At 35.8% G+C, this 24000-nt stretch overlaps 1 protein-coding gene across 1 annotated transcript in view; it reads right to left on the bottom strand.

The window, feature by feature from the left end:
- LOC106875299 (N-chimaerin) overlaps positions 1-24000 on the bottom strand; it is a 37741-nt gene that overhangs the window by 5218 nt on the left and 8523 nt on the right. The window contains exons 3-9 of the mRNA XM_089354487.1: positions 23715-23746; positions 22472-22585; positions 20729-21032; positions 14720-14782; positions 10688-10772; positions 1858-2031; positions 912-989 (exon numbers count right to left, since the gene is read on the bottom strand). Coding sequence (XP_089210613.1) covers positions 912-989; positions 1858-2031; positions 10688-10772; positions 14720-14782; positions 20729-21032; positions 22472-22585; positions 23715-23746 — 850 coding nt within the window. The remainder of the gene's footprint in view (positions 1-911; positions 990-1857; positions 2032-10687; positions 10773-14719; positions 14783-20728; positions 21033-22471; positions 22586-23714; positions 23747-24000) is intronic.

Here is a 24000-nt window from a genome sequence, read left to right as displayed (position 1 = left end):
AATTATTTATATCTATATATTCTAAGTGAAAAGAAATGTTAAGGCACAGACACACACACGGTGAACTTCTTTCAGTAAATGTCTACCAAATCCACTCATAAGGCTTTATCAACCGTCTTTCCAACAACAACCTCGGACACCTTTTTGAATTCCATATATCTAACACCCATGGACATGCTTACAAAAACAGCAGAGGACCCATGACTTTCAGAAACATTTTTTTCACACTCAGAATTGGTAGAGCATGGAATAAACTACCAGCATCAGTTATCTGTTAGGACAATACATCCTTCAGGACTTCAATTCTTCCTGAAATTCACCAATATAAAACCAGATGCTCTTTTTCTTTCTTTTCTTTATTTATTTCCAATGATTCATTCATTGTTTACTTTCCAGTCGTTTTGTGCATTATTCTGTTACTGTTCATGCACTTTTGGCTACTTTTTCAAGATGAGTTGTAGTGGACCTGGGTACTGTATACAATAAGTTCGTTATTATTACTATAATTCGAAATAATTCAAATTGATGGGAAAATTGAAAATGCAATGTTGAGAAGAAAATTATATAGGTATGGATTTGTGTTCTATTTGCAGCCACTTAGCTTCAGGTTCAGTCTCACTACAAGGTACCTTCAGTGACCAATGCCCTGTGAGTGAATCCAGATGGAAACTGAGTAGAAGCTTATAGTATGTGCGTGTGTGTGTGCATGCGTGCATCTTTGTGTTTGCTTCTTACCTCCTTACGTCTGATGTTGGTTTATTTACATCCTTGTAACTGAGCAATTTGGCGAAAACAGATTAACAAACTAAGTAGCCCCAACTTGACTGACTATAAACCATTCAAGGCAGTGCTCCAACATAGACACAGTGCAATGATTGTAAACACGAAAAGAGTAAAAGAGCAATGCTCACCTCTATCAAATTCCATGCGAACAGCTTCTATGTCGTCATGGAAACCTGCTACTCTGTACATTCCTTCAAAATCTACACCTATAATATTCAAAAGCAAACAATACACATTAGTAATCAAATACAAAAGAGCTTAAAACTAGTGTTAATTAATTTACATGCATTTCATGGCCAATAAGTTAATACAGTTAATAAGATGACATCATAACAGTTTCCATTCCTGGTGCAAGCTTTTACACATCACTGTCATTGTTAATGGCTTAGAAAAGTATGAATAGGGCTACATTTCACTTCTCTGTGTTTTAAATCAGACACTGTGTGTCAAATATAAAAAAAAAGACCCAAAAGTTAAATATTATATGTGTGTGCGAGTGTAAAATTTATTGACTGACATACATATAGGACAAAAGAGAAAGTTCATATATATATATATATATATATATATATATATATACATGTAATGGGTGCTTTTACATGCCACTGCCACAGGTGTCATTTGCGTGACACTGACACCTGCCACAACTGTGATTTTACTTGGTTTGATAGGTCTTCTTTTCAAGCATGACATAATGGCAAAGGTCCGAGTCATTGCCTCTGTGAAGCCCAGCACTCAAAAGGAGCTTTTCATGTGCCACACACACACCCATGCCAGCATAGAAGGCAGACATTAAACGATGATGATGATGATGATGATGATGATATATATGCATGAATGGTTGAATAAACTTAATTAATAAGAAATAATTGCAGCAATTTAATAACCAAGGGAAAGAAAAAAACTCATCTAGTGTCTATTGCAGAGGTAGGAAATTCAGAAAGTGTGTGTGTGTGTGTATATATATATATATATATATATATATATACACACACACACACATATACAGGAAGTAATCATTTTATTGCAGAGAAATTAAGAAAAAATGGTTAAATTAATATTAGAATTACTTACCTCTGTGTTCAATTTCTTTGATACATTTTTCCACCACAATAGGAATTGGTGTATTTTGAGCTTTAACAACTGTTGTCAAATCGGCGCCAAACAGTCTTTTAACATATTTCATGTCCGGCATGCAGTCATTTGGGACTCTTTCAGAACACTTTTTATGTGCTTCAAACCCACAGTCTGTAATAAAAAAAAAAAAACCCCAATATTATCAAAATCAAAACAAATTGTGAAGCAAACTTCTTTACCACACATCCACATCATCTCAGAGGCTCCATACTAGACTTTATGACAGAGGTCTTATTTTGTTCGCTATTTTCTTTTCCAATGTGATTACAAATTGCTTGCTACTATATGAACAAGTTAACCACCACAGCCTGTTACTGGAACTTGTATTTCCATGTATTTCCAATCACACTGCATATGTTTTTTTTGCATTTTTACAATGTTTCATAATTAAACTTTAATGTTTAGCACTCATATTATTTAAATATCCACAAAACCATGTCAAAGAAACAAAATAAAATATTTTCTCAAATTATGGAAATGTACCACTGGTGGTGTGTGTGTGGCGATTGTATGAAGTTTGTGATGAACCATTGGTGGTGCATGTGGCAATTAACATGTTAATATATAAGTGGCTATGCATTCTGCAAATATATGTACTGTTAACATAACTCTTATGTAGAATCTGCATGTTAAGGTGCATGACAACGCTGTACCATCAAAATCACAGGTACAAACGAACCAACAAACTTGTATAAAGTTTTTGTCAACCCCATGATTTGTACTATCCACCTGAAGCTGGATATGTCCTTAAAGAGAGAACTTAATTGAACACTAAGTTAGCAAAGCATTTCTAGCAAGTATCTTGTGTATTTCGTACTGTGTCAGCAGAGCTGTGGTGCCATATCTGGTAAGTTGTCTTTACTGGACAACAGAATTAATTTTCACCAACAAATCAGTGACCAATATGCTACAGATCAACATGTGTACTCCCGAATTGGTAGGATTTGATTTTCACATATGCTGCAACTTGATGAACATTCCGTTCTACACATGTTGCTATATATGAAACAGATTGTTCTAGATCCTTCAGCTAGTCTCAATGAAAGACAAAGCTTAATTAAACTGTGGTACCCTTTCACCTTTGCAGAACTAACAATCCTGATTTATCAGGATTACAAACACACACACACAGACAGGGTTTCTATCGCCTTAAATTTCTCTTTTGCTTTTTGAAAAAAGAAGTCTGAAACTTAGATATTCTATATTCATTTCAGTAATTTTTCTCAAACATTACTTTAATATTTCATTCCTGTTTTTGTCTTTCCTGTTATTTTTAACTACTTTTACATCTCTCTCTCTTTCTCTCACACACGCACACACACACACACACACACACACACAATCAAATTGCAGACTTTGGATGTTACAATCCATACACAGGACATATTTCCCAGGTGTCAATGCATCATAATTTGATACAAGTTCCCTAGTTTTTACAACCACCACAGAAACTAGGGACTTATGAGAGAAAAGCTTTATATTACCTAGAACAACAAAGATCAGTGTGTGTCTGTGGGTAATGTAAGTATGTGTGTGTATATATACACGTACACACACAAAGCAAGATGGTTGGCAACAAGATTGCATTACAGTTGGGTGAAAGTGTTCCCACTTAGCATAAATCCTTCATTTCCAGACTAATATTCCTCAGCAACCAGCAAGTTACCCAGTTTTCCTTCAAACTACAAACTAAACATTAAACTACCTGAATATCACAATCATCATGTGACAAACAAGACACTTGACTGATAATTCAAGGCCTCAAGGAAGGAGCCTTTATCTACCAACTAAAATAGTATCAACACATGTTACCCATCAACTAAACTAAAATTAATCACTCATAACTAAAAGTCTGAAAACAAGTATGGACATTTTGGACAAACTTATGAATATGCTCTGGACAGGAAAAGGGTTAAAAAAAGTAATTAAAATTATAGATAAATAAAACTATGAAATACAACCTGTGCTAAAAGCTACAGAAATTAGCTGTTAAAAAAACACAAAAAAACTGCATTTTCTCAAAATATCTGAAGGCGCAGGAGTGGCTGTGTGGTAAGTAGCTTGCTTACCAACCACATGGTTCCGGGTTCAGTCCCACTGCGTGGCACCTTGGGCAAGTGTCTTCTACTATAGCCTCGGGCCGACCAATGCCTTATGAGTGGATTTGGTAGACGGAAACTGAAAGAAGCCCGTCGTATATATGTATATATATATATGTGTGTGTGTATATGTTTGTGTCTGTTTGCCCCCCCCCCCCCACATCGCTTGACAACTGATGGTAGTGTGTTTACATCCCCATAACTTAGCAGTTCGGCAAAAGAGATTGATAGAATAAGTACTAGGCTTCCAAAGAATAAGTCCTGGAGTTGATTTGCTTGACTAAAGGCGGTGCACCAGCATGGCCGCAGTCAAATGACTGAAACAAGTAAAAGAGTAAGCATTTTCTACTTAGTTAACCTTCAAAGCTTCTTTGTCTAGGAATCAACACAAATTAAATATCTAGCATCAAAGAATACCATGGTATCTGTTATATTTAAATCTGTTTATTAATTTAAAATTTAATCATAATGAGAGAAAACATGTATTAAGTAACAAATCAAGACTGACTTCCTTTTCTTTTCCATTAATTTCGGTTGCTAATATATAATTATTTTAATGAGTTGCTGGCATGTAATTACTTGAGTAAGTCACTTTGACAAAACTTATTTTTTCCATTTGATTAAAAGTGTATTACTTATAATTGTGACTAGTTTTATTAAGTTTTTCCTTACATCGTAGTATCAAAGGCTTTTGAAATCTTGATCAATGTGAAGTAATTTATATATACATATACATTATACACACACATGCATATATACATATATACATATATACATTATATACATATACATTATACACACACATGCATGCACACACGTGAGTAAGCATGTAAGTGTATGTATATAAAACACACACACACACACACACACATACATACATACATACAGATATATCTACATATGCACACAGACACATTCTTTAATCCTGTTGCTATGAGGAAACATACACAGTGCACTCTATACAGTGCTTGGTATCAAGAAAGGTATCTAGCCATGGAAATCATACCAAAATTAGAAAAGTACACACAATACGTCCTCTATATGTATGTGTGTGTATGTTTGTGTGTCTGTGTTTGTCCCCCAAGCATCGCTTGGCAACCGATACTGGTGTGTTTACATCCCCGTAACTTAGCGGTTCGGCAAAAGAGACCGATAGAATAAGTACTAGGCTTCCAAAGAATAAGTCCTGGGGTCAATTTGCTCGACTAAAAGGTGGTGCTCCAGCATGGCCGCAGTCAAATGACTGAAACAAGTAAAAGAGTAAGAGAGAGAGAGAGAGAGAGAGAGACCCAACAAGAATGGCAGTAAATCCAAATAAAAACAGACTCAGGACTGACTTGTTAGACCTCTACTAGCATGGAAGATGGACATAGGATGATGATGACGGTACAAATATTTATTAATAAAAGAACTACACAGTAATGGAATAAAGAAAAACCCTCAATGTTAGAATTGTAGACATGTTGCCAACACTTGCACTATTATGCAAATTAGAGCAGGCCAATGGGGTTCTGTCTGTGTGTGCATATACTACATACAACTATAAGCCATTATGCTGTTGTGGACAGAATTGAGTAACTGAACTCTGATAAGCAATTAAATATAAAGTAATTAGCTTGAGCCTTTAGCATTTAAACCGAACATATCCAGCCAAAATAATCTATCTGTTTTATCTTCAAACTGACCATATCTAGCCTATTATACCTACCCTACAATGTCATTCTGGAAAGAAGCAGTCACATCATTGAAATCTCAAAGCTACAAGGTAATGTCTGTCTAATTCAAACCAATCATCATCATCATCATTTAACGTCTGTTTTCCATGCTGGCATGGGTTGGAAACTTAGAGTGAGAACGGGTAAGCTGAAGAGCTGCACCAGGTTTCAGTATGAATAGATAAACATTACATTCGACATTGACAGCCGGATGCTAAAGGGTTAAGCTTTTTTTCCTGATCACTAAGGGTGGGAGGAAAACATGTGATTAACCAGTGTCTTCATTTTCACTCAGCTATTTTATAAACACACACACACATATATGTATATATATATATATATATAATAATATATATATATATATAATAATTTTCCTGAAGAAGTGCCAAATGTCAAAATCCAATGGACCAGTCACTGGATAAGTTTGGCACAGAAATGTTAACATAGAGTGGTGAATAAATCGATATATCGAGTTTGAAGTCTCTGTCTCTTTTGAATATGAAAATTTAAAAGTTAAAAACCTTATAATATATATATATATATATATATATATATATATATATATATATATAGAGAGAGAGAGAGAGAGAGAGAGAGAGAGACACACATTTACACACACACACATACAGTATGGCAGTGGATTTGTTGCTAAGCAATGAGGATTTAATTGTTTGATCAACTGAATTACCTGCTACTGTATATTAATGTGCAAGTGGTTAAGCAGTCTAAAAATATATGTACTCTTAACATAATTATCAGGCAGAATTAGTATAACATGATGCATGACATGGATGTACCTTGCGAATTACAGGTGAAATCCACTTGACTGACTTCTATACAGTTTCTGTCAACCTGATTTCACTTTCAAGGCTATAGAAAATGACATTTGCTCAAGATACCATGCAGCAGGATTGAACCTGGGATCTTATGGTCATGAAGCAACTTCTCAATTCAACCTAGCTGCACTTACGCATGTGATATATATTAAGTGGCTGGTTGACAGAGTCATTAGGACAGCAGCTAGAATGTGATGCAATATGTGCTTTGGTTCTGTGTGAACTGAGTTCAGAACCTAACACGGTCAGCTTTGATCCTTTTGGGGTTGGTAAATAAAGTACCAGCCCCATCCTGGTGCAGCCCTTTCTCCCTGCCCTCTCTTCCCGTTCTGGATGTTCTGCTGGATTGAGTGTAGCAGATGGTTTGAGAGGGTACTTGAGGCTGCTCATAACTTCATGGACACCTAAAACCATTCATGATAGCATCACACAAGCTTATAACATGCCCTCTTTAATTGTGTGTACTGGTTGAAATATGCATACATGTGTATGAAAACCACAAAGATTTTTGATCATTGTAACTTGTGACAGTATTGACTCCACCTTTCGTGTTTATAACTCATCCTTCCCACTCCAAGAGAAGACAAACAAGTTTAAATGCCAAAAGATCATGACATTCACCTAGCTAAGTAGAATCAGCTTTGGCACAGTTACAATACTACAGGTCTAAGTCAATAGTAAGACTAATGACCTAGCAGCAAATAGATTTGGCAATTAATGCATAAAGTAAATTGTGTAAGACACTACAAAATCCCACATAGTTTTAGGAAATGGTCACATTTGAATGCTTTTGATGACAGGCCTTCTCATTCAGAATTGACTAAAAGCTAAACAACATCAGATTGTTTACAAAGTGATGAGGCTAATGTTAGAAATAGCAGCTATATCTCCTTCCTATGAAACCCAAATGTCTTAGAAAAGGGAAGAATATACAAGAGAAAGTAGTCCAAATATCTTTTTTATATTCCCATCAAGACCACAATTCTTGTTTTCTACTCATCTAGCATGACAAAGGACAAATTGTTTTAAGCATTGATACCACAAGGCTTAGGTAGAAACTCTGTAAGATGTACCCAGTGTAAGCTATGGACACATAAGAGGTGCAGCAATATCAAAGGAAAGCTAACTGTGAAGATAGTGTTTGTGTGTGGCAGATGCTCAGGAGCAATAAACACTGAAAATGTGCAGAGAACAACTTCTGCCACATTCCTGGGAGAAAAATTAGAAGTAGCTGATAGCTTCCGTTACCTAGGTGACCAAGTCAGTAGCGGGGGAGGGTGTGCTGAAAGTGTAGCTGCTAGAATAAGAATAGCCTGGGTAAAGTTCAGAGAGCTCTTAGCTCTACTGGTGACAAAGGGCCTCTCACTCAGAGTAAAAGGCAGACTGTATGATGCATGTTTACGAACAGCCATGCTACATAGCAGTGAAACATGAGCCATAACAGCTGAGGACATTGCAAAGAATGAAGCCAGCATGCTTCGCTGGATGTGTATTGACAGAGTGTAAGTACCTCGAGAGAAAAGTTGGTCCTAAGAAGTATCAGATGTTGTGTGCAAGGCATGTAACCAGGCCACTTATGCGTATCATTCCGTCATTAGACACTAAACTCTGCTTGCAAAGACCTGTTGAGGCAAGTGAAATCAAAATCGAAATCAAATTCTATGATAGGCATCCGTGCTAGTGGAGTGCTAAGAGCACCATCCGAGCGTGATCATTGCCAGAGCAGCTGACTGGCTTCCGTCTACATTTTAACTTCTCAAATGCCATGATTAAAGTTCATTCAATGCACTTTATTAAGTGACTAGTGACAGAGAGGGCATCTGGTCATAGAAACCAAGCCAAAATGAAACTTTCAAGTGAAATGTGATCTTCCAATGTATACCAGCAAACAAAGTAGTCATAAAATAATGATTATATATATATATATAAAATTTCATGTGCAAAAAAACTACAATTAAGTTTAAGGCATAAAAATATCATGGGATTTCAGTATCCAGAGTCATAGGAGAGAGAATACCTGATGATACTGTTATGAATCACAAGTCAGAACACTAATTTGTAGGGAAGATTTCTTGTTGAATTGGTACTTTATTATCAACATCAGAAAGATTATAGATAAAACATTAACCTATGTAGGATTTGAAATTAGATCAACAAGAGTCATACAGTGATTGTATTTTCTCTGCAATTCTACCATTTCCCATACTTCAAATTTTCGCAACTCCAACAATAATTCTATATGAATTCTAAATTGTAGTAATCTAAATTAACATGCAAAGTATTGAAAAATAAATAGTCATCAATAAATTATAGAAGAAATTCCAACGTTAGAATCAAGATCAGAGATTAATTCATCAGCTGAGGCCTCCATTTAAAACATGACTATACAACAATAGACGGTACCTAATTCAAATTATCCATTGAGGAAGAAGTAAAGTAAAATCCAGGGGAGAAAACTCTGCTGTGCATTCCTATTTCATTCTTCAGGCCACAGCAAGCTAGGAGATTACATGTTAACCATACAGTGTTGGCTGCGTGGTAAGAAATTTGCTTCTTAAGCACATGACTTGGGTTCAGTCCCATTCCGTAGCTTCTATAATAGTACTGGGTCAACCAAAGCTTTGTGAGTAGATTTGGGAGACAGAAACTGAAAGAAGCCCATTTTGTGTGTGTGTGTGTGTGTGTATTAGTATCTCACTGCCTTGACCTCATGTGATAGTTGTAAGAGAGTGTCACCATCAGGCAAGCAGTGTCCTTTATTGCCAATCTTCCCTGTGAACATGTTTGGTCATAGGGAAATATTACTTTACATGGAAACAGGTAAGGGTTGGCAACAGGAAAAGGATCCAGCCATTAAAAATACACCTAAATAGATTCCATACAAATATGGAAAAGTGAGCTTCAGAATGACGATGATGAAGTTCTTATTGTTTACATCAGCTAACCTTTGCACAAAGATTAAGGAATAAAGTTTACGATATAAGTTTGGGTATCATGAAGTGAGATGTGAATTTCGGGTGCTTAACACTCTTCTCTTCAATTCTCCCCACCCCCACCCCCAAAAAAGAGTTCTACTTCAAACATTAGAATTCCTTCCAGCAGTGCAACACTTTAGGCAAGTGCCTCCTGTTATATCTAATGTCTTGAGAGGAATTCTAAGGACAGAAACTGGAAACAGCCTGTTGTGCGGGTGTTATTGTGTGTGCACATATATGCACTTATATATCATCATCATTGTCATTTAACGCCCATTCACAATGCTAGCATAAATTGGAAGGTTTAACAGGGGCTGGTTAGGCAGAAGACTGCACCAGGCTTCACTGTCTGTTTTGGCAGGATTTTTTTTACAACTAGATGCCCTTCCTAACACCAACCACTTTACACATACATATATAAGCATATGAGATACAGACAAACAGACAGACAGCAGATGGATATAGATTTGTGCATGACCTGTCATGTCTTGACATGTGTGATGATTGTAAACGTAATGACAAACAGTGTTGTTTGCAATCCTCTCAAAAACATGTCCAGGCTGTTTGTTATTCATTAAACTAAGGAAAATGTTACCTTATATAGGGGTTGGTAACAGGAGGAGTGTCCAACTATAGAAAGATCTGCTTTAACCAAGTTACTGTCTAACCCATACAAGTATGGAAACATGGACATTAACAGGATAATGTTAACTAGTATGCATAGCAGCATGGACTAGCTTAGTTTTAGTTAAGCATTTATCTAGTTTTAGTTAAGCATAGAGATGGCAGATATTTTCCAGTAATGAGGTCTGAACCAGCAACCGTTTGGCTGGTAGTCCAACAACTTAATGACCAGGATATCTGCAACTCTCCCACAATATGATGTAACCGGTAATAGTTTATATTGAAAGGGTTTCTGGCTCAACAAGGTAAAAGAAGATGCTACATTAGTGTAATTAATGAAGATCTTTACAGGTTGTAAAACAATACATATTTCAACAGAAATATGGTACCAAAAGGGTTAATATATTCTAAACAAAACAATGGTACGCTCTAAACTTCCTGGCATATATTTAGGAGAAATAAAATCTTTACAAATGAACAGACAAGAAACATGGACATTAACAGATCTGGTTGTTTACCTTGGCACTTAACTCCTTGAGCAATTAGTCCCCACATAAAGTTGGCACAGTAATCACACCAGTGTAGTCCAATAAAATTTTGCACCTGAAATAAGTAAAGAAAAAAATTTCTTTTTTTTTACAAAACTGTCAAAATGGATTGATGGTGTTATTGACGGAATAAAAAATAAAAAAAAGTGGGGAAAAAATATTAAATTAAAACAAACTATGATAAGTAAATTCATAAGCTATAAAACTCTATCTACTGAAAATTAATTGGTAATAATCTATACTAAAGATTGTATATAATTACTGAACATATGCATACAAATGTGTATGCACAACACAAACACATATATAATGAAGTATTTAATTATATATATATATATATATATATATATATATATATATATATATATATATATATATATAACATACTGGGAAGTTTTAGAATGTTTCTTATAATTCAATCTGTGTTTATTTAGTAGTATTTTATAATTGCAATTGATGAAGAATAATGTTGTTATAGGCTTCCAGCAGACCAATCAGTGTTTCACTGTATGACATGGCAAGGAATGACATGAGTCTCTGCAACTCAGTGCAAAACAAACATCACAGGAGACTTTATGAATGAAGCACCAGCTTTTTGGTTTACTTGCCAATGCTTATATCGTTCTCCAAAAGATAACCAAATTCCATTCACATTATATTAGTCAACTCAAGGTTGTGCTAGATGACACTTGGCCAAAGTGCCACAGATTGAGATTAAATCTAAAACCACATGTTTGTATAGCAAACTCTTTAATCATATTCCTGTAAACAAATGTTACAAGATTATTGTGAACATATTAGACTAGAGTCAATAAAATAAGCACCAGTAATATACTGAGGTTCAGTTCAATGCACTTCACCCTCAAAATATCTGGCCATATGCCAATGCTAGAAATCAATATAAAATAGTTTCATGAACAATTGGGAAAATATATAGTAGATATTGTGGGAGAATAAAGAGGACTTGGATCTGTAGTAATTCAATCAGATCTAAAAGTCAGATGATGAAAAATTATTTTGTCAATAAAGGCTCTCATCTTAAGATTTGATGTAAGACAACATAAGTATAAGGCAGCCGATTGGCAGAGTTTTAGAGCATCAAATACATTGCTTTGCAGTAATTGTTCTGGTTCTCTCTGGCTCTTACAGACATGTCTGACTTCAGGTAATATGTATTTGAATTAGAATAATATTTTGGGGAAAATAACAAAATAGTAAAGCTGGAGTTTAGTATATTTATAAATGACATATTCAAAACAAAGAAATATTTAACTTGTGAATAATTGATATAGGTATGGCTGTATGGTTAAGAGGTTTGCTTTGTAACTAAATGGTTTCAGGGTTCAATCCTAATGTGCAACACTGCAAGCAAAGTGTTTTCTCTCATAGCCTCAGATTGACAAAAGTCTTTTGAGTGAAAGATAGTTGATGGAAACCAAAATGAAGTCCATTTTAAGGACAGTTCTTGCTCTTGCATGACAGAATCCGTTTCCCAAGTTAACATCACCACTTGGCCTAAGGTTACTTCTAGAGGAGCTCACTCTGTTGTACGATAACTATCTCCCTTCTTCCCGCCAATCCTGGAGGTTCTGAAAAAAGGGCTATGGTCCTGGCCTTTTCTCTTCTGACTAAGCCATTTAGAAGAAAGTAAAGAAAGTAAAATGAAAAAAATCTAGTGAAAAAATACGATCTAATTCATAATACTGGAAAGACACAAAAATATCAACAAATTTAGATACTGGTCAATTGAAACTGAACATTTGAAGCAAACATCAACTAAAATCAAGCAGATGGATAATAATAATAATAATGATGATGATGATGATGATAATAATACAATACAAAATTAAAATAAATAGCAGACACTAAGTAAATTAGAATATTAGCACCTTTTTAAATACCGAAACTTGGAATTAAAGAGCTTTTCGTATGATTCTTTGTATGGGTGGATGCAAAAGCATGTATATATGTATATATATATGCATATGCCACAAAGTTAGCAATTCAGGTATTCCTTTTCTCTCAATGTAAGTATACGTGGATAACGCTATATTTCCAAGTTTACAGAAATCAATAGAGGAATCTAGTAGAATTGCTGAACAAATAGGCACATGAAAAAAAGACTACAACTAACCGGCTCCCATTTGGAGAAATACAAATTTAGATCAGTTGATAACATCTGCTTGGGTAAGATATTTAAATTATCTACTTTCTCTAGTTTCCTCTTGCAGTAGTAATTGGAGCTCTGCTAGAGCTTTTTTACAAAAAACACAAGTTCCCTGTTATAGTCGCTAGAAGAGAGAAAAAGTAAAAAACAAAAAAAAAAAAAAAAAACCAGAGACCATTAATTCAGAATTCACTCAGTTTTACCAATGACAGCACACCTTTACTATTTACAGCATTCTCTAGCAATTACAGATTATACCTTTCACAATTAATTACAGCAATACCTTTGACATTTACAGTATACCTATAGCAATTACAGTATATACCTTTAACAATTACAGCATACCTTTACTACTTACAGCATACCTTTACCATTTTACAGCATAGCTCTAGCAATTACAGAATATACCTTTAATAATTACAGCATAACTTTACCATTTACAGAATACCTTTAATAATTACAGCATAATGTTTTACCATTTACAGCATACCTTTACCATTTATAGCAAACCTCTAGTAATTTCAGAATACACCTTTAACAATTACAGCATAATGTTACCATTTACAGAATACCTTTAGCATTTATAGCATACCTCAATACCATTATCTTTATAGCAGACATTTATCATTTATTGTATACCTTTAGCAATTGTAATATACCATTACCATTTATAGCACACCATTAAAATTTACAGTATACCTTTAGGAATAACAGTGTATTTTTAACGATTACAATAAATTTTGACCATTTACAGGTGTAGTCCCTCAAGTGGTCTGGTGCCCTCTTTGATACCCTTCTGACAACTTTAGGGAACATGGAGCTCTCTAGTGCTATGAGGCAATTCACCTGACAGAAGACCAATCCAAGGTACAATCTATAACTTGCTGGTCACCGTTGCCGTCTTAGCCTGCAAAGCCACTGTGGTCAGAACTTCTAGTCCAAAGGGTGGGGATTGGATTGCGTGGACTGACGCTCACTTTAAAACTATTTAGAACAGGGAAGACGAGAAAGCCCTGCGACATTAAGGATTTGTTTACTTGGGGCTGGGCCACTCTTCTTCATGACCTTTGGACACAAAGAAACAGCCAACATCGTCATTAGCAATAACAGCATACCAGCAACTATCGTAGTGTATGTGTGTGTGTATTTATATATGTTTATATATGAATGTGTGTATATGTGTGTGTGTGTGTGTGTGTGTACATATATATTTGCTAATTAGAAATCAACCAGACATTTGGTTGCGATTGCATCGTAGTTTGTGTGGAGAATGACATCAAACAATTAAATGGGGGCAGGGAAGGGGGAAGAAACCAAACAGTTATTACAGGAAGGGGGGGGGGAGAATCAAACAATTACTTTGAGAAGAAGAATGAGTGAAGCAATTACTTTGGTCAGATATGATAAGACCAACAGTTACTTGGAGCAAAAGCAGAAGTTAAACAATTACTTTGGGAGAAGAAATTACTTTGGAGAGAAATCAAACAATTCTATTTTGTATAGGGAATGATATCAAACAATTATTTTCAGGAGGGGAAGACATCAAACAATTAATTTGAGCAGGAGATAGAATCAAACAATTACAAATAATGAGTGATTATAAAGGACTAATGTTTATTTATTATCAAATATTTTTAGCTTTGATATTTTTCAATTTCTTTATTAAATTGCTTGTATATATATATATATATATATATATATATATATATATAAAACATTCACTATATGTAAATAATCCTATCATAAAATGTATTTACATACAGCCAATGGAGGTGAACTCAACAGATGCTAAGAGTATTACTGTTGACAATAAGAAATATTAAGGATAATCTTACCTTAAAGCAGTGAGATTTTTCGTATTCTTGCACATTGGTAGCAAAATCGGAATCTGGTGATAACTGTTTAAATTGAAAGAATAAACAAATAAATAAATACTGTACATATTCAACATGACAAAAATTATGAAATTTAATGTATGAGAAGAAATATATTTTCCTGTGGGTCAATTTCAATACTAAGATAATCAGAGCAATAAAATACTAAACAGTTTTAGAATCCTGCTTTTTCAAACAAATTTTTTGTAATATTAATATTTTATAGTTGTTGAGTTGTTGTTGAGTCTGAGATAAGCTTTCACTGAACAGAACTATAGCAGAAGCCATTCTGGCCGTGATCATCTTATTTGAGGCACCTGAGTAACTCTTGCAGCAATCTCAAGTGTTGTGGATTCCTTATTTCATGCCCGTTGTCCATGCTGGTATGGGTTGAACAGTTTGACAAGGGCTGGCCAGCTGCAGCAGCTTCCAGTCTCATTTGGCATGGCTTCTACATCTGGATGCCCTTCCGAACACTAACCACTCTACAAAGTGCGCTGGATGTTATAACATGGCATCGTACAGGTGCTTTTACGTGGCACTGCTTTGGCCCAGAAACCTTCAGTTTCTGTCTACCAAATCCACTCACAAAGTTTCGTGAGTGGATTTGGCATTGTGTAACTCTTGAAAGCAAGGCTTGTAAGATTTTTTGCACCACTGTAACTAGTTTTGCTGAGCCATGGCTACCATCAACAAGATTATGGAATCTAAAGACATAGCAGTCCTTGAATCTGGTGGTGATTTACAAGACACCTGCCTATAGGACTGCAGCCAAGTGGACTGGATCAGCATGAAATGATGTACATTGTGCTCAATGAGTTGGTATGCCACTCAGTCCAGGAATCAAATCTATGACCCAGCAAGTTTTAAACCACTTGGCCATATGCCTTAATAAAATAAATTTGAAAAAGAACAAATGCCATAAAAATAGAAGTCAAGCAGATGATTGCTATTGAGTTATGATTTGGCAGCTTCAGCATAGAAATGCCCATCACAAGGTCCAATCTTTGTTGCAGTGCAATGGTTTGTGTGCCACAATGACCCTGAGAGCCAGGCCAGCAAAGTACAAACTCCTAGTAGGGCCTCTCATGCTGGACAGATCAAAGGACACCAGGCTAACATGGAATACCTCTTTCCAGTGGCAAAAATAGGTTTGTATGACACCAACATCCCTACATAGACAAAAAAGCAAAGTTACAGAAACATCAATGACAATTCCAACCCAACAAGATCTCAGGCAGTGAGGCTTTCAGCCCAAAGTTGAGAACAGTGGAGAAAAATCGCTGATGGCCTATGCTCCATGGAGAACAAAGGGCTTATATAAATAAAAAGATGTGCAGCCCTTTGGAGGTCTTGCTAAGCAATTTCTATGAACATATACAAGGGAAATAATTTGAAATTTAAATTTGAAAATAGAATATAGGTATGCAACTAGGAGTGACAATTCTAAACATGTTTCAGTATTATGAAACCTCCTCAGTGAAGTGAAGCCTAAGCCAGTGATTCTCATGAGGGGTAGAAAGCTATGAAGATCAAAAAGAGAACAGACTAACTGCCATTTAAACTGGCCATATCTGACCCAAATAATCTATCTGTTTTATGTTCAAACAGGCCACATCTGGCCTTTCACACCGATCCTACAATGTCATTTTACAAATAAACGACCACTTCATCAAAATCTCAAAGCTAGGAGATAATGCATGATAAATTTAAAACAATGTGAATAAATAATTATTACATTTGATAGATTAATCTGAAAGCTAAAGGGATAATTGGATGGTTTTTAAACTTATGTGGTACCATGGCCAAACAAATAACTATATGTGTAAACTACCTTGTATTCTTCTTATTAAAGAGAGGGGTAAAAAAATTTTCACTATTACTTTAGTAGGAGTAGAGGTGAGGGATAGGGTTTGAAAGTTTGAGAGCCACTACCAATACGACTTGATCTTAATATGAAAGAAAGTGTGAACATTGATACATGTGAAGTAATATAAAAGAATGATTGAAGAGAGAGAGAGAGAGAGAGAGAGAGATAGAGAGAGAAAGAGAGAGAGAACAACCTTGCAAGGAAAAGAAATAGTTAAGTTGGTGCTAAACTATGTAACATACAGTGAACCCCAAAAATTTCTTAATTAATTAAAATTAGTCATGGGGTGGAGAAAAATTCATTATCTTGATTAATTATTTTAACTATTGCTAAAGTTATGCTAAAAAAGTGGTTCTGAAACAGCAATTAAAATATAAATATGGTTGGCAATATTTTGAACAAATAATAATAATAATAATAATAATAATAATAATAATAATAATAGCAATAAGAATAATAATGATGGTGATGGTGATGATGATGATGATGATGATGATGATCATCATCATCATCATTTAATATCCATCTTCCATGCAGGATGGTTCACAGGAGCTGGCCAGATAGAAAAACTACCCTATGCTACCATGTCTGTTTTGGCAGGGTTTTACGGCTGGATGCCCTTCCTAACACCAACTATTCTACAGAGTAGACTCAGTGCTTTTTATGTGCAGTATTTATCACTTGTCTCCTGTTTTAAGTAAAGCAAATTTTTTTGCCTACTTCAATATAATTCTTTAGTTTTGTCTTTATATAATGGCTTCATATTTTGGCACAGGGCCAGCATTTTTTGAGGGGAGGAGAGAGTCGATTATATCAACCTGAGTACTTGACTAGTACTTATTGAGTTTGAAAAGATTAAAAGGTAAAGTCAACCTCGGTGGAATTAGAGCTCAGAATGTAAAGACAGACAAAATGCTGCTAATCATTCTGTCAAACATGCTAACAGTTCCGCTAGCTCACCTTCTTAGACTTTGTATAATGGCAAAGGACATAGTATCTGACCTGTTGGGACACTATAGGGGGAAAATGAGGAATGTTTCAATACTTTGAGTTTGAAGATTACAGTATAAGTATATAGGATGTCTTGGGTTGAGACTATGAAGAAGGAACCCAAGAAAAAACATACATCGGGTTTTCATAAGGGTCCAAAACTTCCCATGGTGAGAGCACAAGACCAAAGCAGAGACTTATGGACACATTCCATCCATCTCTACTATTGTCACTCAACACAGGGTAGGGTTTGTTGGCCACAGCTATTGTGCTGAACAATTCAAGCCATAGATGTTGTATATTGGAGATGTCCAAGCCCAGTAGTTGAGAGGATAAAGATCACTTCATTACATTGATGTTATTGATGCACACAAACATAAAACTGAGGATCTACTAAAGCTGAGTGGGGGGCGAGGGGGAGGACAGGGATTCCTGGCACAGCACAATGGAATGCATTTTAGTTATGGTCACTTGAGGAAGAAAGGTTATTGTTTTTACTTGAAGGCTTTTGTCTTCATTTCAAGTTTCTAAGGAAAAAACCCAGCCCTTCTCACAAGTTCAACCTCTGCCAAAGATTAAAACAAGCACTGGAAACTCAAATACTGCCTCTCTCATAAATTAACTCAGCAAATGGTAACTTTATACAACTGAAGTGAAGTAAACAATTGAAAGTTCACTATTTTTTGTTTATTTGAGGAAGTGTGTGTGTGTGTGTGTGTGTGTGTGTGTGTGTGTGTGTGTGTGTGTGGAGCAACTGTAAAACCTTATTAAAAGTGAGTTGTAGTCGGAAAGGTAAAAAGAGGAAGTAAATTCCAGAGGAAATACACAAAATTCATTCATGGATGACTAACATTTGTCATTAAATGAATAAAAACATTATTAAAGCAACACAAGCCAACAAGGCAGCTTCTGTGAGATCACTTGAGTAGTTAGAAATAGCAGCCAAGTCTGTCTCAAACCACATCCTGCCATCTTAAAAAAAGTATACACATAGGATAGTGTAACCTACTAAATAACGACCAAAGTACACTTGTTCATTCATTCATTCATTTCTTTTACATGCTTTTCCATCACTAATCCTTACCTGCTTTTAGAGTAAAAGAGGGTTCATTCCATTCCTATCTAAAAGCACAGTCACCAGATGTTTTTCTTTTTCTTTTTTGATAGGAAAATGTCACTCAGTGAGTGACACTTGAGTTACGTAGGATGGTGTTTTTTGCTGATGCCATTATCCATAGCTTAGAAATTTTTCGAAGCATTGCAGACTGTAAAACATTCACACAGACACAGACATACACAATGGGCTTTGTACAGTTTCTATCTACCAGATTCACTTACAAGGCATTGGTTGGCCTGGGACTACAATAGAAGACACTTGCCCAAGTTTCTGCAGAGTGGGACCAAATGCAGAACCAAATGTTTGCAAAGCAACCTTCTTAGCCACACAGCAGCTTTTCCTTGAGAAAAGCAGTGTAATGGTCAAGATTTTAATGTGTAATGGTCAAGATTTTAATGTGTAATGGTCAAGATTTTAATGTGTAATGGTCAAGATTTTAATGTGTAATGGTCAAGATTTTAATGTGTAATGGTCAAGATTTTAATGTGTAATGGTCAAGATTTTAATGTGTAATGGTCAAGATTTTAATGTGTAATGGTCAAGATTTTAATGTGTAATGGTCAAGATTTTAAATGCTTTTCATTATAAATCTGTTCAATCAGGTCTGATTTAGGACTAAATAACAACAACAACAATTGATATGAATTAAAATGGATGTGAAGTATCTAAAACAAAACAAAGCTAAAACAACAACAATAATAATCCTTTCTACAAAAGGCACAAGACCTGAAATTTTTGAGGGAAGGGACTAATCAATTACACTGACCCCAGTGCTTCACTGGTACTTAATTTATCGACCCCAGAAGGATGAAAGGCAAAGTTGACCTTGGCAGAATTTGAACTCAGAATGTAAGGACGGATGAAATGCTACTAAGCATTTTGCCTGGTATGCTAACGATTCTGCCAGCTCACAACCTTAATGGTAATAATAACAATAGTCCTCTCTACTCCAGGCACAAGACCTGAAATTTTTTAGGAAAGGGGCTAGTCAATTACATTGACCCCAGAATTTGACTGGTATTTATTTTGTCATCTCTTGGGGGAACTTGAACTCAGTATGCAAAGAAGAATGAAATGCCACTAAGCAGTTTGTCTAGTGTGCAAACAGTTCTGCTAGCTCACTAACTTAATAATAATAATAATAACAATAACCCTTTCTATTATAGGCACAAGGCCTGAAATTTTGGGGTGGGGGCTAGTCAATTACATTGACCCCAGTGCTCAACTGGTATTTATTTCATCAACTCTGAAAGTACGAAAGGCCAAGTCAACCTTGGCAGAATTTGAACAAAGAATGTACAAATGGAGGAAATGCTGCCAAGCAATATTTCTGGTATGCTAGCAATTCTGCCAACTCACTGCCCCATGGCTGGTGCATCTCATTGGTTGCATTCCACTGCCAACCCGCAAAAACAACAAGTCAAGCAAATGTCTGATGTTGTAAAAGCTAACAATTGATATTAAAAATGGATGCTATGTACTTAAATAATCATCATCGTCGTTTACTGTCCGCTTTCCATGCTGGTATGGGTTGGACGATTTGACTGAGGACTGGTGAAACCGGATGGCTACACCAGGCTCCAATCTGATCTGGCAGAGTTTCTACAGCTGAATGCCCTTCCTAATGCCAACCACTCCGAGAGTATAGCGGGTGCTTTTACGTGCCACCGGCACGAGGGCCAGTCAGACGGTACTGGCAACGGCCACACTCAAAAGGTGTTTTTTATGTGCCACCTGCACAGGAGCCAGTCCAGCGGCACTGGCAACGACCTCGCTCGAATGTCCCTTCACGTGCCAGGGAGACGACGTTGGTAACGATCAACGGCCATGCTCGAAATGGTCTATTTTACGTGTCACCTGCATAGGGGCCAGTCCATTGGCACTGGCAACGGTCTCGTTCGAAAATAAATAAATAAATAAATTAATGAAATTATGAATGCCTGTTATTCAGAAACCAAAAAATGAGGTTTATGACATTTCTTTTGATTCTCACCTGTTCGTCCGAGGAGTTATTTTCAACAGAACAATTTGATGTGGTAACTTGGTTGTTTGTACCGGTAGAGCTCCTCCGAGTGGTTGAGCGGGCCAACCTTTTCTTTTTGGTACTGTAGGCAAGATATGGAGACTCGGCATAGTTTGAGATGGATAAGGATTCGATGTAGTCTGATGCCCGGGACTCCAGGTAAAATGTAATTAGTCCATCAGCAACAAGATCATGTATGGTGTCGAACCGCTTCTCACCTACATAGTGCTGGCCATCATGGTATAGTTTAAAATTTTTGGTCTGTCCATCAAATCTGCAAAAGACCAGTAAATTTATGAGTAATTACGACCAGCATTAAGTATATTATTTACATTGAAAATGATGGAAACATTCACTGAAACAATTTAACAGTTGCTACTCTGAGTAAATATAAAAAGATTTCCCATGAAATTTTACCCATGTTTGTCCAGCTGAACAACAAATAACACCTTGTTCATGATTTTTGCAAAATGTGAATTTTTCTTACTCAAAATTAATTTTTATTTTGACATTTCAGTGAACAAACGAGAGCACAAATGCTTCCAAAAATAAGTTTGCTGTGTAGATGTGATACTCTAGAAAGATCTGGTATATCACGATCATCATCATCACCATCCAACATCCATTTTCCATGTTGGCATGAGTTGGATGGTTTGACGAGAACTGGTGAGCCAGAGGAGTGTCTGCTTCGTATGGTTTCTACAGCTGGATGCCCTTCCTAGCATCATCCACTTTACAGTATGTACTGAGTACTTTTTATATGGTATCAGTACCAGTGAGGTCACTAAGTAACTAGCAAGACAAGACCCCTCAATTCAGGTAGGAGGGAGGAGTATTGAGGGAGGTGGGTATGTGCCATGTGACGTGAGGTTAAAGTATGATAAAGGGACAGAAACAAGTGTCTTGCTTTAGAGGAGATACATGGTTACTCCAGTTGGAAAACAGAGAGGAGAGGGAAGAGATGAGAGCAAGAGAGTGGGAAGAGGGTGGTGAAGACTTTGTCAGGGTATAAACTTGGAATATAGGGAGGGGAATAAAGGGAAGTGGTACAGAAGATTGGACAGTTTAAGTGGGTAGGTAAATTTGTGAGAGTGCAAAATACTTCACACACACAACAGGCTTCTTTCAGTTTCCAGCAACCACATCCATTCACAAAGTTTTGGCAGACCTGGGCCACTTGCCTGAGGTGTTGTGCATTGAGACTGTACCTGAAACCATGTGGCTAGGAAGCAAACTTTTCAACTGCACAGCTCTGTGTGTGTGTTGTGTGTGTTGATGGGGGTATGGTTATGAACTTGCCAACTTTTATGCAAGGACTTTTTATGCGGCACCAGTACTTTTTACATGTGAGCATGAACATCAATTCCTTGTATCATCAGAGCAGGATACAATGTTTACCTTCTCCCATAACTCAGCAGATGTATGAGGGCTAGTGGAATGAAAAATACTTTACTTGAAAATCAAGTAAGTGTTGGTGACAGGAAGAGTATCTGGTTGTAGAAAATCTGCCTAAATAAGTTTAGTCTACACCATGCCAACATGAAAATATGAATGTAAAAATATGATGATGATATACAATAGCATACATACAAATTGTGGAGGAATTTATAAGTGATCTGATCTCAAAGTGCAAAAGTCTAATGTTAGAAGTGAAGAACAGGTAAAGATTATATAGATATATATATATAGATATAAATTAATGGCAATTCTTACCTGATGGCCAGAGTGAAGGCCTCAGGTGCTCGGTCACTCTTACGTACAAGATAAGAACCATCCTTGTCATCAAGTAGTCGATCTGTATCTTCACGACTTATGTGCCCATGATACCTGAAATACCAAAGATGATTATTAAAAAGTATAAGAAGACACTGTCTTTACATAAAACAACAACAATTAAAAAAAAACTTGAGATATGAATAATATATTTAACCCCATCATTGCGGAAATCAGATATACCCAATCAAAATTTCGTTATTCCTTACTGCGGAAAGCAACTTTATATACCAATCTATCTTTTGTTGAGAGATGTCAAATTTACTGAGGTAACCTGACTTGTAGAAAATAGCAATTCTGCTTTCTGGTAGATATTTAACATTATTACTTAGAAAAACTACGAAATTTGATTTTGCAGTTAAAAGGTTAAAATTATCAAAAATAATTTCTTTAAATTATCAAAATATATAAAAAAGACAGTTTTATATATATATAAAAAAATACTGAGACATACATAATATTTAACTTGATATTATGATCAAAAGCATTTTTTAAAATAACTTTTGAAACGGGAAAACGCGAAGACTTTCTGAATTCTAAGATGGTCACATTTACCTCCCTTTATTCTAACAACGCTTAAAAGAGGAAATAACTAATTAATACTGGCTGTAAGTGCGAGTTACAGGAAAGGTTAGTTAAATAGAGAGTAAACAATGAAGACCTTTAGATATATTTCAGACAGTGAACTAAGCAAACCAGCCTGATCAATGGCTTACCATTAGATTTCAAAAGCCGTGAAGAGGAGAGAGAGAGAGGGTGTGTGTGTTTGTATTGTACGAGCGTGTTGTGTATGCGTGTGTGTGTGTGTGTTTGTGTGAGAGAGAGACAGACAGACAGAATGCGTGTATATGCATGTACGCGCGCATGCAGAGTGCATAAGTGCGCGTGTATATGAGAGAGAGAGAGAGAGAGAGAGAGAGAGAGAGAGAGAGAGAGAGAGAGAGAGAGAGAGTGAGGGTGATAAAGGAGTAAATGTGAAATGCTTTCATGTTATAGCCACAGTTGGGATTTTAAAAGTATCATCAATGGAATTCTAAAAATTCTTGTCATGTTTTTTAATAAAAGACAACAAAACCAGGATACAGCAGAAAATGTTAACAATCTGACACAAACAATACAACAAAAGTCATGCCACAGAACTTACAAAATACATATGAGAAAAAAAGTTTCATATTTTACTTACTCTTTCCCATAAAAATAGGGTTTGTTTGGAATCTGAAATGAAAATAAAGGGAAAAATTTGTTAATTTGTTTTGTTTTTCTTCATTAATATTTTTTTGTTGTTTATTTGTAATTGTTGTGTTTAAGTTATTAGGTCATTTCCTTTGCACACCTCCCCTCTTTTATGAATCAGAGAAATAAAAAGAGGCTGCAAAGATTGATTTTGGATAAGAGTTATCACGACAGGATGAAAGCTAGTGCTATAGAACAGTGAGACTTTGGGACAAAATATGACATACAAAGTCTGA

The sequence above is a fragment of the Octopus bimaculoides genome, chromosome 6 (genome assembly GCF_046866305.1).
Source record: "Octopus bimaculoides isolate indiv1 chromosome 6, ASM4686630v1, whole genome shotgun sequence".
Taxonomy (NCBI): domain Eukaryota; kingdom Metazoa; phylum Mollusca; class Cephalopoda; order Octopoda; family Octopodidae; genus Octopus; species Octopus bimaculoides.
Note: the sequence above shows the minus strand (reverse complement) of the source record. Positions and strands in the feature narration are given on the sequence as shown.